Here is a 17,216-nt window from a genome sequence, read left to right on the forward strand (position 1 = left end):
AAACCACTGGCCTCTTACAGAAAATGTTGCCCTGGTTATTGGCCTTGCAAACACAGTGTAAGGTGAAGTGGAGGCTCTGGAATCTCAGCCACTTCCCTCTCCTTTATCTCAATCACTAAAGGATGTGTTTAGCAGAGAATAGAATAGAATGTTTTAAGAGGGAAGGCTATTACTACATATACCATTTAAAAACCCTTTCCCCAGCTGTGGACTTTCTCCTGACTTTTTATTTTGTGTACAGGACCTACAAATTTAAACAATTTTCCATAATTTTATTATAATATGACATTAAATTAATTAAGCAAATAATTATGAAGATAAATTTAAAATTATAGGCAAAGGATAAAACACCATGCTTATCTTAGAAGCCAGCAGCTTTCTTTCTAGATTTCAGTACTTTTCTTTAATGTTTTCTATTTTCTTTACACATGCACTTGATTTTTATCTTCCTAACATATATGCATAAATTAAGCAATCAGTATTGAATTATTGGCCTTTGCATCATTCAAGTCCTTTGGAAGTCATTTTACTTCCATTTTTATAATTATGCTTTCATTATTCAACATACTCATCTAAAGGAAGCCTGACGCAACTCAATTATCAAAAAACCTAAAATATCTGTTATATCTATTGTTGCTATTCTCTTCATATATATGAAGCCTCACTGATTTACCTTTGAATAACTATTACCTTACATCAACACATAGGCTGGATCAGAAACCACAAGATTGACAGGAATACTAAAGGACTAAAGGAAGGGTTTTTATATTTACATTTCAATCAAATAATGCATTAAATCTACAGATTGAGAGGATAGTTTAATTTTTAAAGTCAAACTCTTTTGCTCACGGTGAATTTGTGCATGATGAATATAGACAACCATTTAAAAACCTGAAGTCTAAACCTATGAATACACCTATATAAAAAGTCACCCTTCTCACTGCATTGCATCTGTATTAAATCAAACTAAATCCGATATGCTCTATCACAGCAGTAATGTCAGAGCTACTCAAAGAGAATAGATTCTAAGATTTTCTTATAATTTTTTTATATGTGCAAGACCTTCCATACAGGAAATCCCTTGATGGTTTTCCAAAGCTTACCAAATCATCAAAGATATCCTTCTGGTGCACATGAATGGTGATTAACGTTTCATATTTTGTCCGCTCCATTCTTGTCAGATTGTGTGTTGCCATGTCAATCAAATCATTTAAAAGTTCCAAGAACTTCTGATTTGTTGTGTGCATTACCTTTTCCACAAGCAAGAATGATCATATTAATACAAACACCATTTGTTCTTCCAATATTTAGAATTCGAATTTTTTTTTTAAATTTAAAAATAGCCAGGGTTACAATGTCCATATTCTGCTTTGTATTTTTTAAGCTTGGAATCCTCCAAATTTGGATTTGGAGGCTGCCTTCCATTCATGCATTCTTACCCAACAGAGTACAATAAGGTTATATCTTGATGAACAGGTCACACTGTAAGACTTTATTCCAAGACTCTTGCTCCTTTTACTATACATTACATTTTCAGCTGACTGCATCCCTGCATATATTCAAAACCATCAGTCAATTATTTTGAGTAGTATATATCAGCTCAAGCTTTAGGGGGAAGAGAAACCTGAAGATCTGTCACGTCCTTTAACCAGAGGAAGGGGGAAACCTACTATAATTTTAGATGCTGATGCTAAAATAATAATTTATTTTGTAGTAACAGATCTGTTACAAAGTTCCACAAATGCTGTCTATACAATACTGACTTACATAAATAGCATCAGCCTCTGCCAGTGATGTTCACAACAAAAAGCACTGAGATTTACGAAAGAGCAGCTCATTTATACCCCGTTCCAAATGTGTGACAGAACAATCACACCAGCTTTCTGTAAATACATGCAGAGCCTAAAACTCACTCAGTTTGCTGAGAAAAAATTGATAAAAACACTGTTAAAACTAACAGAGAATTCAAGAACCTCCCCACCCACCAAACACACGCAGTTCAACCCAAAAAACCACAAAAGTTGTTTTCTTGTTAATGCAAAAGAATCTTTATACTTAGTTATTCTACGAACAAGAGGGCACTAAAATCAGGTTTATGGTCTTTTTAAACTTTGAACAATGCAGAAAATGTAGAAGCACATGGTTTTCTCCATAGTCTAAGCCCTTACTTTCATGCAGTATCAAAGTACAGCATGGAATTTGCCCTGCATTTACGTTTATGGTAGGATGTTGCTACTCATTCTTTGTTCAATCTCACTGTCATTAATGGTGGTTTGCAACCCTTTAGCTCACAACCTTTCCTTGTTCTTTCATAGATTCGCTGTTAGGAATGACAGCTTATCCATGTGCTTGAGATTAAACCAACACCTCCTGAAACGGATTCTATTCTTCCCCTTCCCTAGAAAAAAGAGCTCATCAGCCGAAGGATGTAATACATTTGGATATAGTACACCAATGTCCACAAAGCACAATTATTTCCCAAATTTCAGGAGCTCTTATTTCTTTCCTAATTTGGTTTTGTGAAAGTAACATGATAAAATTCCCCATATTACCAAACTAAGAAACTGTCTCTTCCCAAGATGCTTGCCCTAACAAAACAACAGAGAAAATCACAGGATTAGGAACAATTCTAAAGCACATGCTGGGGGAATAATGAGGAGGCGTGACTCCTTAACACATTTTTTATTATTCTGTTTTCCTGGTAGTTTATTTGTTATTCTGGGTAATTAACTAGTACTTTCTGCTTTTTCCTACATGTTACCTTTAAATTTTCACAATATGTACTGTTACAAACAATGATTTTAATAAATCCCCAAAGACTCATTAAATACTACCTTTTTGTCTGTTTTGGTACTGTTCAGTGCCTTCTCTGCATCTCTGGTCCAGATAATTTGAATTCCCAGAAGCCCTATTTGTGCAGGAAACATTGCCTGAAAGTCATACATCTTAAATTCTGAATCGTTAATGGCCATTGACGCCTGTCTAATGATGGTGTGGATTGTTTTCCTAATCCCATTCAGCAGCTGACCTAACCAGAATTCCACATTGCCCTGAAATAAACAAGAAAGTACTTTCAGAGAATCATTTTATGAATAATTCACAAGAAGCAAGAGCTCTATGTGACTTTTTTCACAGCCCTTCGTACTCCCATTTCCATATTTGTTATTCTCTAATCTTTAAAAGATTCTTTCCTCTTTCTGCTCCGCTGCCTTCTAGAGATATGTGATGGATTTGGCACTTCACAGCAGCACTGCTGAGAAAACAGGTAAAGCAATCGTTACAAACTGACACAAATGTTCTGTCCCTGCTACTCCTTGCTCTTGCTGTTCACATTGGGAGGTTTTCATTCAGTTAGTAAAATAATAACATGATGCAATACTGTTGGCCTCTAAAACATAAATCTATTTTAAATCAAGTCATGAAAAAACTGTAATATATACTTTCATTACCTGAGCTAAAACTGGTTCAATAATATTGACCTGCTCTCCTTCTTGAGATTCAAACAATAAAATCTGGTCGTAGTTTTTTTCATTAAATCCCACTCGGTTAACATTGTCAAACAAACTTAACAAATGTGCCTACAATAGAATCAGAAAAAAAGCCTCCATAAAGTGATCTCATATGGCATTCTTACTTTGTCTTTAAATGCTGTATTAGAATACTGTGTAAATCTTTCTATAAGTGAAAGAAATTCTCTCAAATAAACAACAAAATCTGCCAAGGTCTTCGCTTAGTGATCTCGACCATAAGAACACTCTTGCTTTATTATTTGTACCTGAATAGTGTGGGAATCAGATGCTTGACCAAGGATTTCCAGAAGAGCAGGGTCAGATACAAAAAAAAATCTTGGAAATATTAACCGCTTTTTTTCCAAATAGCCGGTCAGTGATTTCTGACAGATTTCCAACTGTTCCAGCAAATGTGGTAGCAGCTGTGCCAAAGTCTCATCTCCAACACAGCACTGCACAATGTTTGATGTTTCATGGGCTCTCTGCATAATTCTCTGCCATGATTTATCAATGTTCTGAAATCTTCGGGCTTCCTGAAGTACATGATAAATGCATTAGCTTTTCCTCATGTTTGCCAAATTCTAAAAATTAAGTAATTCTATCAGACAGGGTAACAGTTTAATATTTCCCTTGCTGTTAAAGTCTTCTTTGGAGGACTTATGTATGAATATTAATAGTCATGCTTATTATTGACCAGAGTTCAAATTGCAAGAGAAAGAGTACAATTGGAACAGTTCTGGAAATGTCTTACTTCATGTTGGGCATCAAAATTTTCCACATAAAGGGATTCCAACACACATGAGAAAATTCAAACAGCAGCTTTCTCAGAAATTATAGGCTTCCTAACAGCAATACATAATGTCATGTAAGCTGCTAGTAGCAACACTTGATGAACAAAACCAGTATACACAGTCTGAAGCTGCCCCACTTGTACACTACAAGTGTTGTAAGTGAAGACAAATTCTCAAAGCTGAAAAATAAATATTTTTATACACTGGCTATATTAACATTAAAAACTCTTTCTTCACCTACAACAAATGAAATGTCAATGGAATCATAAATTATCTAAGAGCTAGAGGAGATCTCAAAAGAAGATCCAAAGCAATTTGTCTGTCATGAGGCAGGATCATACCCAAAATATCTCCCTGTCTTGTGTTTAGTGATGCTCAGTGATGGAGATTTAGGAGTCTCTCCAGGCAATTTTTAATACTGGTGACTCTCTTCTAATATCTAAACTAAATCAGATACTGAAAACAAGGGGTTTTCCTTCCTGTTGAGAACAGCCCTTATATTTTAAAAAACTTATCACTTCTGCACTTCAGTTTTTCCTTTTCTTCAAGTCAAACAAGTCTAGTTTGTTGAATCTTTTCTTGTGCCTCATCCTTCCTGGATAGTTCCTCATTCTTGTACCCTCTTCTCTGCTCTCTCAAATTTGTCAGTATGTTTCTTTCACCAAAACCAGATACAATATTTTAGTTATTGGTTATTGATGTTTATGCATTCTACCCTTCTTCATTTTGCACACCAGCAAGCTAAAACACCTTTTTTGGTAATACTATCAGAGACAATGGCAAAAACCTATCTAAATATATGGCAACTACTGTTTTTCCTCTATCCACAAAGCTCCTTGCCCACCCTAAAAATAAATTAGATTTTTCTTTCAATGTGTTTTGCTCCTAACAAATTCACCTTGACTGAACATTATTCATCTTCTTGTTAATTTCCAGATGCTAACAGTTTCTTGTTGCAGTATTCATTACTGCAGAAATTGCAATTAAACTCACTCCTCATTAGTCCTCCACCAAGCTGTTCCTTCTCCTTCATCAAAGACAGTCACTACATTTGTTTTTTTCCAGAATATTGGTTCATGTATCTATCATCCTTGAAAGAAGTAGCTTTAGTACCATTTGTTCATCTGCACAAGCTGCTTATTGATTCTCTGATAAGCCCTAACAACATAAATGTATCTCATGAACAACAACAACAAAAAAATTGTAGTTTAAGCAATTGAGAAAGCTTTATTTAGCTTACAAAATTAATCTTAATTTGTGATATTGTAAGCTTTAATTATAAAATATGTATCCTGAAATAAATTCATACCTAATAATTTCCCAATAATAATGGCTTTGTTTAGTTACACTGTTAGACTGAACTGTGGTCTGTTAGTACTGTATGAAAACTCCTCATTAGGAGACACAACAAAAAGGATGATTTTTCTTCCTGCTATTTCCCTCCTGTTCAGATCATTCCTTAGCTCTTGTGCAGCTGCTACCTTGGAAGGTCATCACTGCCTTTTGAAGAGGTTGCAATGGTTCACACAGATTAGCACATGCACAGCTCCCAGGCCTGGCAGCATCTCTCTGTGGGACTTCATTAAACTGAGCCCTAGCAAGTACAGAATTCAAATGCAAAATCTGTCATTCTATTATTACAGCTTATAGCCTATAAACGCATGCACAGAGGAAGAAAGGGATATTTGTACATATGGCAAAAGCAATAAATCAGTTTCGTGCCATTAAGTAGTTCTGAGCCCTGTACTAATTCACTAATATTGCACACTGACAGGAACATTTAAACTTGAATTACAAACAATTGTGTTCCTTTAGGTTTCACCAAGTTCTAAGCAATTTAACCAGACAGATCCTAGTTTGGCAAAGCTTCTCCTGAACTGCTCATGCACAGCCCACAAATCTTATATAAGTTATATGAACTGGCAAATAAACTCTGTGATGTGGCTAATCTCCTGGTACAACATATTATTATCATACATCAATATACCTGAGGTAGCTGTTTTGCAATGTCTCCACCAACAAACACAGCTTCAAGGTAAATCCAGAGGTTCTGTACTGTAATCCAGTTTTCAATTATCTCTGCAGTGTTGGTCAGCTTCTGAACCCACTGTTGTATAGTGGACTTAAACGGTGCATTATACCTGCATGAACATGAGTTACAGGGAAGAAGAACCTAAGATGGTAATTGTTTACTCTGAGAGTTGATAAGATTTATACAATATGTACATTTATTAAGTTTTGTACCTGTTGCTCATCAGTGACCCCAGCATCATGAGGCTATCTTCCACCAAAGCTATTTTCTCTGATATATCTGATCCTTTCAGAAGAAGTTCTCCTCGAGATTTGAATTGGCCAAAACTGAAAGTATGAGTACTCCATTCACTGATGATGTGCTTCAATTTTGCTTCAATTTCCTTTTCTTTGACAGCACTGATGCAGATATCCTGTGTAAAATTAAAATAGTAATTTAGATTCATCTAAGACTATTGTAAAGCACACTTATAAAGACTACTAAAATGTATTGGTTTGATCCAGATCTCAGTGTAAGTTCAGGCTAATGAAAATATACATTTAAACACCTCGAAGTTATTATATTTCAAACAAGATTATATTCTAGTACTGCTTGTAACAGGTACATGTAATGGGCTATATCTCATCTTCACTACTGCTAGCATCTTACACACACAAAATTCACTGAGTCATTGAATCTGCAGGAAGAATTTTTCTCTCTGTATGTATTAATATTTGAAATCAAATAAACTGACAAAATGGTTTAAAGAAAATAAAACACTGCCAATCAAAACCAATAAATATGCTGAGAACAGAGTGTAGACTGACAATGTGCCTGTCTGCTGCTTCTTGAAGACAGTGAGGACAGGACTGTCATAAAGCTGGTTATTGCATCAGAGAGAAAGAGAAAAGGATCAAACACTCAGACTGGATCCCAAAATTCTATTGCAGGTTTAAAGTGTTTCCTGAAGTGTAAGGTGGAACTCCGAACCTTTCATAAGGCTTAAATCCTTGTCCAGGAATTGGGTACAGCAGAGGTTTGATTTCATGGTTTTGCCTTAAAAATGCTCACTTGTGGAACAAGACTAAAGATGTCACTACTCTAGAAAAAGTACAGATTTAGCTAAGTGACCATGGAACCAAAGTTAGAAACATTTGGGGTTTTACTTCTTTAGCTTTAGCTATGCTTTGTTCTTGTAAAAGCTAACAAGCATGAAGCTAAGGCACTTGCTAGACAACTTCTGTCCCCAAAACAGAGGAGACAATGGCTTTACAGCTTGTGCACATTCCATATGCCTTCTCATCTATCTGTGCTCTTGTGAAGGGTCACTTTTGAAATACAAAACAACTTCATCCTTCTTTAATCCCATATCCTCCTCTTCTACTGTGTTCCAAGGATTTTTAGCAGGATCAGTCTTACATCAACTGTTCTTTCTCTCTGGTTAGACATTTAAAGGGAAGAAAAAATATATAAGTAGGCAGACCCTAAATCAGAAGCATGACAGAATCACACTACTCTTAAAACAAAAGTCCTCCTGTGGAAGGATTAGTGTAATACCATCTACATATTTAAATTTTCACCAGAATAAAGGGAAATAAACTAACCATCAGTGCCAACATCAATTACCAAATTCCACTTTTTCAAAGGAATTCTTCAACTGTACCAAATTCTTAATGTTACAAAGCTGACTAGAAACAGGATTTAAAGAGCACCAGATCACAAGTTAATAATTACCAAAAAAAACCACAACCAAACAAAACAAAACAGAAAAGATACCTCAATATCTTCTTTATGTTTTAATAAAGGGGCATCCATTACATTTTTTAAAGTGAAATTTTCAGAGTCAACATCAAAGTGATGCCCAGTTACTTGTGCAATTTTTTCCCAGTGTCTTGACAACATTGCCTAGAAAAGTCCACAGGGATGAGATTTTTAAAAATTTTATTAATTTTAGGTCTAGAATGATCACATATTTTGCACTGCATCTATTAAACAAATAGAAGAGTCTTGACTTCCATTCCACTGAAGGCATTAGCAGTTATTCTAATCACTTTTACTTACTTTTACTAATTACTTTCTAATCACAACTACAAAGTCCTTTGGTTTATTTTTCTATAACTAAGTCTAACTAGATTTTTTGCTATAAATACAGCTGCTTTTATCTATCAAAAAGAATTATGGAAAGCATCTTGTAGTCATATAACATGGCCTTCAGTAGAGTTTCTCAAGTGTCTCTTATCTCCAAACTATTATGCTGAACATACTTTGTTTTTCATCATTTCAAGCAAAGGACAGCTCTCAGTGAAGTCATCAATTTTTTTTTTTAGGTCTTGAAAAGCTTGCCATTCCTTCAATGCTTTTGGTAACTTTCGGATCCTTTAAAAAGCACAAAAAGAAAGAAGAAATATTTTATTCTTAATAATCACCATCCACCACTAAATACTACAATATATTGCCATTTTTCAATGAGTTGACCAGTAGACTGCAAATAAAAATCCAGCTGCAAGCTGGTAATATTATATATGGCTGGTCATTGGTGACTGCAGGCATGAAATACTGCTAAAGACAGCACAAATTACACTGGAATGGTTTGGTTTCTATTTCAGTTTGAATTAAAGGAAGGTAATTTCTTGTGCAAACCCATACCTGAAATTAAGTTCCTGCAGTGTCATTGTTTTAGTAAAACTCGAAAATGCATCTCATCTTGTAAAGAGGTAAAATGATTAAACAACATATTTTTTCCCAGTAAAATAAAGTACATCCTAAACTAAAACTATTCTGCTTGCAAAGAGGAAAAAACTTCTGTTTCAATCAAACAACTCTTAATTCATACCTGGTTTGTATGAAAGATTTTCAAAGCAAAAATTTCCTTTATGCAAATTTAAAATGAAGAACCTCTTGTACTGTGAATAGTCACAGCTCCTCTCCCTTCTAAACCAGAATTGCCAATTTTCATCTGCCAAAGCTATGGACCAAAGACTGACAGCAGTTCTCTTACAGCTCAATTCCAGAAACTAAAAACTGCATAAAACCTCCCCATAACGACAAATTCCTTCAAAAAAGTTTTCCATTTTTCACAGCTCAGAATCAGACAGATCTGTCACACAATGCTGGAACATGTGCAAATTCTTCACTGCTTGCTGGTGAGAGGCAGATGAACATATGCATCCTGTCATGGCACTACAATAACTGCTACAGTCTTTCATCTTGAATCTAACAGTAGATAGCATTAAATACACTGGAGAAAAGCTTTGCAGAATGGAAAATTTATACTCTGTCTTGCATCAAGAAGGCTTTAAGGTGCAGTTCCTGGCTACTTCTATCCTGAGGCATAGCAAGTAACATATAATAAACTTGTCTAGGGATGGCTATTGGAAATGGGATCTCTCAGCTTGGTAATAAAAATGGCAATCTTTTAAAAAATTCAAATAACTTTGTCCTTTGTCTTAGTCTCAATAATGTCTTCTAAAAGCAAGTTTCATGAGCTGCATATTATGTTAAAAAACTACTCCATTGATCAGGTTTACATTTTTGTCATAAATTTACTGGACATTCTCTATACACTGTATCACAGTAAAATATAAAGGGAAACTTCTCTCCAACTGTTATTATAAACATTTACAATGTTTTCTAAATATTTCTTCTTATTATTTCTTTCTAATTGGATTTATTTTTTCCTAAAGGGTTTTTTTTTGTACTTTTCATAATTATAAGTTATCTATTATATTATTATTTTTAAAAGGTAGCAAAACAAAATTACATTAAAGAACAATGCATATCTTTGCAATTAGTCTAAAGCAGTAATTTCACTTCTAACATTTCTGCTTCTTTCTTAACACAGCATATCACCTTAGCTATTTCTGTTATGTTCCTGTATGTTGTTTCAATTTCTCTGCCTTTAAAGAGAATAGCTTGATGCAATAATGTTAGCAAATTGCCAAAAGAAGGATAGCATTGGATTGGACTTTTATTACAATAAAAGCATTTATTACCTATTGGTAGTCACACTGCTCCAAATATAGCTCAACACTTCAGAGAAAAAACAAAAATGTCACACATGAAGTTCAAAGAGAAATACATAAATGAAAACTTTTGTGCATGGCTTCCTCCAGGGTTCTGGAGAAGAAAGCATGAAAAGTCCAACAGACTGTAAAATATAATTAACTACAGAAAAAACTATGATGCAGATTCCAGAATTCTACTGAAATGGGACGATACATTGTCCAAATGCAGTTATGTTTCACATACATTCATTTTTACTACTCTTATTTTTTAAAAAGAGGGGTTTTTTTTCAAATTAATGACTAAAAGACAGCTCAGTCAGCTTTTTGTGGAAAATATTATTGCTTCAAACTTCATAAATAGGCCCTCAGAATTTAGTGTGGCTATTTATCCTTCTTGAAATAACAATTACAATTTAGACAAATGTGCAGAAGTAAACAATAGGTTCAAAATTCCATGTAATATCATGGACTAAGAATTAATTAGCTGTAAACAAAATCACTAAGAAGGTACTGTATAAAATCAGCTTTAAAGTTATTTATACTTACAACCACCTTGACACAGGTTTGTGCACCTTGTTTATTGCTTGTTTAAGCTACAGCCTACCATGTCAACACACCCCAACAAGGCTCAGGTAACTCACAAACCAGCTGCATATTGCACCACAGGGCAGCTGTGCCCAACACTGAGCACAAGATGGACCAACATTCTTCAGCCTCTTGGAGAAATTTTCACAAGCTGATTAAAAAGCAGAGCTAGAAATACAAATTGCACGTACTTCAACCAAAAACCAACTTACTTGCTTTGAAATTCCAGGAGCTCACTGTTAAGTTTTTCAATATTTAAATCATTCCAAAGCATTTCATTGTATCTGTCAGTACTGGAAGTAACTGTATCATAAAGACTGTAAAGTTTCTGAAGCAAGGTAAGTTCACGTTTAATTCTGTGGAGTTCAGGATACTCTGTTTCAAATTTTAAAATTGGAAATTCGTGCATGTTAATTAGGAGTTCATGTCAAATGTATTCATGAACATAAGAATCAATGCATTTCTACTAATGTTATTTAATAAATGAATGAAATCAGACTTGCAGTTTTCTGGATAGTGTCTAGGAAGACAAACTTTTTCACTTATATTATGATTACAACAGATTTTGATGCACAGTAATTGTTTAGATAGCTGATTTTTTTTAATTAATATTCTTCTGTAGCAGTAATCTCATAATTGAGGGAAACAATGTTGAAAAGTAGATGAAATGGAAATGAAATACAATATAATTTTAGACAAGAACCTAAATGTCCCCTATGTCAATTTACACTGATTACTTAAGGGGAAGAGTTTGGGGATGATGGTGTGCTTTCAAATTAAATATATAGAATATATTAGATAATAAAAGTATTTTAAATGGACATCCTTAATATAAATGTTTTAGTTACTTTCTCTCATATCTTTTGGAATTCCGAGCAAAATATATTTGAATTACTGCATATGTCCTCAGACAGGAAAATGTACTCAATTTAGTATGCACAAATTAAAGTGCTCATCATACATTCTGCTGTAGTTCACACCACAATCTTCCAAAGGAATTGTGTCTGACTAGGAGGCATAAGGACATTACAGAGCAGTTGCATAGCCCAAGGGAATTCATTATGCAACTGGAGCAGGGACAATTTGAGTACTTTGGCAACGTTTCCCAAATTTGTACGGGGCAGAATACTGCCAGGAGATGTGCTTAGCTCTGAAGAGAAAAAGCAAGAGAGCTAAGCATCTGTACCCTGAGACACACAGAGCAGTGCAGTATTTTTCCACCTGATGCTTATGTATGTGCCCACTGAGAGCCAGTTGCTTTTCATAGGAAAGACTATAATAATTTACTAGAAGGAGATTTGTCTGCAATGAATTTTTCTACAATTTTTCTAAATCTTCATGAATTTAGCAGCAATAATGAGAAAAGCTTAATAGCCTAGAAACAGGTACCCTTATCCCCTGAGAAACTACCTGTGATGGGAAGACCAAATAATTCTTCCCCACTAGAAAGAGAGAGATACTTCCTCCACAGTTGATCAAATTTAGCTTGAAAGATCTGTAATCTGTCACTTGCTTCATGGGGAGGAATATTGTCCTCACTGGGACCCCTGTAAAAACCAAAAAACATTCAGTGAATTTTCCAATCATACAGGCTTCACAAAGAAGCACAACAGAACCCAAACGGTACTTACTGAACATAATGTAATATTTTTTAACATTTATTCTGTAAATTTTCACAAGACACTAAAAGAAAAAATGCAGCACTTATTCAGTGTACCAAGATTACATATTCAGTAGTCCCTGAAAGAAAACCCAATTTCTTTTCCAATAAAAAAATTCATCTGTTTTACCATACATCTTACAAACAGCTAAAGATCTGCAAATATTTTATCTTTGTTACTTCCTGTTTCTTCTGTGAAACAAATTTTAATAATTATTTTCATTTCTATTTTAAAACGGGGAAGATAGCAGATACATAAATCAGGAGTGAAAATTGTGTAGCTGGCATGAGAACCATAATTAAGTAGTCATAAAAATATCAGAAAAAAAACCCATTTTGCCTAATGAGCACATCTCAGGACTGTGTTTCCTGCAGTCCCAGTTCTGCAAATCCCAGTTTTCACACCTGGGACCACTTCTTGGCCATATCATAATATTTTGGGATGGGAATTCTGTCATCCTCTGTTGTGCCATGGTTATTTCTAGAAAGAAATTCAGGCAGATGGGCAGAAGGCAGAGCAGGCTGGCTGCTTGGCAAGGGAAATGGGACCAGGAGATGAAAGCAGAAACAGAGTCAGCAAAAGCAGCCAAGGCATGATCCCACAGAACCTGAGCAGGAAAATCAGGGCCCTCAGGGTGGTAATCAGGTTCCAGTGATAGTCCAGGTCTTTAGCCAAGTCCACAATAATTACACAGGACTAAGGTCAAGCAGGGAAGGTGAGTCAGTAAAGCAGGGTATGGGGCAGGTCTAGGGAAGGTAACCAGGATGAGACACAGTCCAGTGGGAACCAGGCTGCTCTGCGGTCACCAAAGGAGGAGGGATGCCCTCAAAGGTCAGGTATTGTCCTAGAGCCATAATGGAGCAAGCCAAATCCTGTCTCTCTTTCTTTGCTACTGTAGAAGGATCCAACGAACCACAATTTACATCTTCAAAAGTGATAAAGTAAGTTTAAAACAGTGAATTTAGAAATATTGAGAATTGGTATCTCCAGTCACATCCAAGACACTGTTTTATTATTTACTGTTAAATATCCCTCAAAGAGATTTATTAAGACCCCAAAAAAACCCATTACATTTTAATCTGGATTGAGAATGTGATTTTTTTTCCCCTACAATCTATAAGCCCTTATGGACTATCACTGACTCCAGCACTGAAATTACAGGAACAAATCTTTGACAGTAAGACTGTCAAAGCTGCCCACCTTATATAATTCTGAAATTAGGCCTTTTTTCAGGTGTAATATATACAGAGATGCTGTGTTGTGTTTATTTTCTGAAGCCCTTTAGATATAATATTTTCAAACAATCACTAATGAAGCATAATTGTATCACAATACAGGTCACTTACTTTCCATCATATTCTTTATAAAATCCTGCAGTGCCAATTTGGAATTTCTGAACATCTCTCAGTAAATCTGTTTTCATGACTGGCTGTACTTTCAGCAGCAAGTCCTCAACCTGTTGTGCCTATATGCAGACAAAGAGAAAAAAACAGGTAGAAAAAAATGAATGTGGGAAATCAAAAAATTAATTAGGTAAATAGGTTTATTCTATCACTTCAATATTAAGAGAGCTGATATAATTATTTGAGAAATAACATAACTACAATACCTGTGTGTTTAGGTTCTTCCAGGCATAGGCCAATCCATCACCTCTTTCTGTATTTTCATCTTGAAAGAGCAGATTGTATTTATGAAGCACAGAATAAGATTCTTCTATGTGTCCAACTGTCATGTCAATTTTAATCTCATTCTCTCGGATCTCCCTCAGTGCTTCCATTGCTTCCCGTACATCATCGAGGTCCTGGATAGGTCTGCTTAACCTCTTGCTAACATTTTCAATGAATGAATAAATTTCACCCACATCTGTGGCAGACTTTTTATTTAAAGCTAATCCAAATGTTCTTTGTCCTGAGCGGCATTCCTGAATTAAAGCTATTTTCAATGACTCTGTTGCAACTTCCAGTGATTGCAGTGCACAATGATTGGGCAGTTCTCTGATTTGCATCTCTAATTGCTAAGAAAAATACAAGTGTTCAGCATTTAATTTCACTGAAATTTATCTGAACAGTTCATTTTTACTAAAGATAAAATACTTACAGAAAAGTATCTGATTTGAGATTGGAATTCAGCCATCGTTGGTTTAGTATCTATAAATTCCTTCACTTTTTCTTCTGGATCCTACTTAAAAGAAGTTTATTTTAATGAATATTTAGCATTGGTATTATAATAACCTACTGGGCACCCAGCTGCCTGATGTATTGTACAAACACAAAATGTTCCCTCTCTAAAAGGACTTGAGATATAAGCATTAATTGGTATAAGCACAAATTATTTTACTTGAACTGCCTTTCCTGTCTCTTATTTTTTGCATAGTACTCTTTAAAGAACTTGAAATCTGTAACCCAGAAACTGACACAGGTCACAATATCTCTTATCCATCCAAATGTTACTACAGGATTTACAATGTAGGTGGTAAAATTTTGTGGGAAATATTTTCTAGTCTTCCTTCTGTCTGTAACCCCACGAAAGCAGTTCACATCTTCTAACAAGTATTTAAATGGGAGGAATTGCACTCAGTTATCTTCACTCTTCCTGAAACAGCATCGTTAAACTGCAGTTTCTAGGTGCAGATGGCCTCCTGGCCATTTGAAGAAAACAGTTTGGCAGGGAAGGATGGATCCAAGGGGAGGGAGGGCATTTTGAAGATTGTTTCTAGGCAATAAAGCACTGAGCATCCTTCCTTTTCACAAGATAGGCCAGTCTCTGCAGAGGTGAGAAATCAGTGTCACCAGCTCAACAAATGTGCAAGATTCTTTGTTCAATTACAAACAGATGATCTTCACCCCTCCCAGTGATATTCCCCTGCAGTCTGCACTGAGATCCCTGAGAATCTGTTTGCACCTCTACGACCAACAGAGATTGTAAAGGTGGGGGAACAGTGACAACTCCTGAGGAATTTCAAGTTAATGAACCAGGTTAATTGATTATTTTAGAATATTTTAGTAAAAAAGAAACATCATTCTTCGGCATCATCCAATCTGATTGTATCTTTCTGGGTGAAATGACATACCACCAACATGTTCTTAGCTCAAACAGTACCTCAACCAAACTGAGCATTAAGCTTTGGAACTTCAGAAGCCACAAAAAGGTGAAAAAGCCCTCTCTCAGGCCAGACAGAAGAGTCAGCTGTGAGAATGAGGTCACTTAAGGGTTTATTTAGGAAGGAAAAGTTAAAAATAGTGAGCAAAGATAAGATTACTCCTGTTTTGATTACTTATTTCTTGGCCTTCCTAAAGCACCTCTGATAGGTGAGACCAGTAGTTGTCCATTCACAGAGCTGAATTTCACCAGTCAGAATGTTTTATTTCATGATGAATCTCTTGACAAAATACTCCTTAGAGCTTTACCATTCATGTGACTGGACCCACTTCCTAATGAAGATAACTCCATCAGCCCAGATTCACTTCAGCTTTTGAACTTTCATTGCTGAAAGATTTCCTAGATAGAAGTTATCTTTTTGCATGTCTGTGTGTGTGTGTGTGTGTGTGTGTGTGTGTGAAGAAATAGAAAAATATCGTTCAGCAGTGGTTGCTTGAGAAGAACTACTCAGTTTAATATTCAGGAATAGCTTTGTAGTCTCCAATATCTATGAGATTCTGCTCAACTACTGTTTTTCATAACACCTGCAGACAAGATGCTGTGAGAAAGATGGATAAGTATATGAAAGCATAACTTGTTTATGCTCCAAAATTCCTTCACTTCTGCTTTCTTTCTTAGATGCTTTAATTGTAAAGTTTTCTAAGTTCTGGTCAACACAAGAGCAGACAGGAATTATGGAAGTATGGATTCTACCATGAAACCAATGCTTCCTACTGAGCACAGACTCCTTAGGCAACCAACAACCTTCTTTTTTTAAATGTATTTAGATTTAACAACACAGCAACATATTATATTGAGCTTGGAGTTAACCTTGTTCCAGATGTCCGAAAATTCAGAAAACGTCTTCAGAAGAACCAGGGCTTCCGTTTTAAGAGCCAAAATAATTGTACTTAGTTGGATCACCACTTTGTTTACATCCTTGTGTTCGACGATCTGCTTGTCTAAAGGTTTCAGTGCCACCATCCTGGTGAGTTTGCTCTCATCACCTGACTCTAAAGCAACAGCTTGTTCAACCTGGTATGAATTAAACAAGAAAAAAAAAAAAGTCCACTAGTTTGTTTGGGATTTCATTTTTTATTTTTAAATTACAGAATATGCAGTGAGGCTAAAATAATAAGTACTTCTTAGAACAGACAAAAAGTGCAGAGAAACATCCACAGGGAGACTCCCTGTTCTCAGCTTGAATTTTTACAGAGCTATAGTTCTATGCTAAAGCTGATTTTATAAAAAATTGTCATGCAGAGCTCTGTATTAATAATTTCTGAATTACATCAGTCAAACATGCACCATATACAAGTACAATTGTGCTGTTTTCTCCTCCTACACATCTGCTAAAGTCCTTCTACCTTCTTTAGTTTAGAATTACAATCTATATCCATTCTTGGCCATAGAAAGTCCTGGAGGCAGTGAAGAGTTGGATGCTTGGAAATAAGATAACATTCTGCTTAACAGAACAGAGTTCAGTCAACTCTCTCCTAGCTCGTTTTTTTTTAATC

The 17,216-nt window shown here is 35.4% G+C and overlaps 1 protein-coding gene across 8 annotated transcripts in view; it reads right to left on the reverse strand.

Moving 5' to 3' along the window:
• The window catches only part of LOC102067773 (dynein axonemal heavy chain 5), a 156,684-nt gene that overhangs the window by 110,053 nt on the left and 29,415 nt on the right, over positions 1-17,216 (reverse strand). For all 8 annotated transcript variants that reach the window (XR_012581608.1, XM_074547041.1, XM_074547036.1 and 5 more), the window contains exons 27-40: positions 16,531-16,734; positions 14,659-14,739; positions 14,171-14,575; positions 13,908-14,026; positions 12,311-12,447; positions 11,113-11,275; positions 8,576-8,687; positions 8,088-8,216; positions 6,545-6,744; positions 6,288-6,441; positions 3,776-4,042; positions 3,450-3,578; positions 2,835-3,050; positions 1,104-1,250 (exon numbers count right to left, since the gene is read on the reverse strand). Coding sequence is in view for 7 of the 8 variants with exons in the window: in XM_074547041.1 (XP_074403142.1) it covers positions 1,104-1,250; positions 2,835-3,050; positions 3,450-3,578; positions 3,776-4,042; positions 6,288-6,441; positions 6,545-6,744; positions 8,088-8,216; positions 8,576-8,687; positions 11,113-11,275; positions 12,311-12,447; positions 13,908-14,026; positions 14,171-14,575; positions 14,659-14,739; positions 16,531-16,734 (2,463 nt within the window). In the remaining variant the exon portion in view is untranslated. The remainder of the gene's footprint in view (positions 1-1,103; positions 1,251-2,834; positions 3,051-3,449; positions 3,579-3,775; positions 4,043-6,287; positions 6,442-6,544; positions 6,745-8,087; positions 8,217-8,575; positions 8,688-11,112; positions 11,276-12,310; positions 12,448-13,907; positions 14,027-14,170; positions 14,576-14,658; positions 14,740-16,530; positions 16,735-17,216) is intronic.

This window comes from Zonotrichia albicollis, chromosome 1 (genome assembly GCF_047830755.1).
Source record: "Zonotrichia albicollis isolate bZonAlb1 chromosome 1, bZonAlb1.hap1, whole genome shotgun sequence".
NCBI classification, from domain to species: domain Eukaryota; kingdom Metazoa; phylum Chordata; class Aves; order Passeriformes; family Passerellidae; genus Zonotrichia; species Zonotrichia albicollis.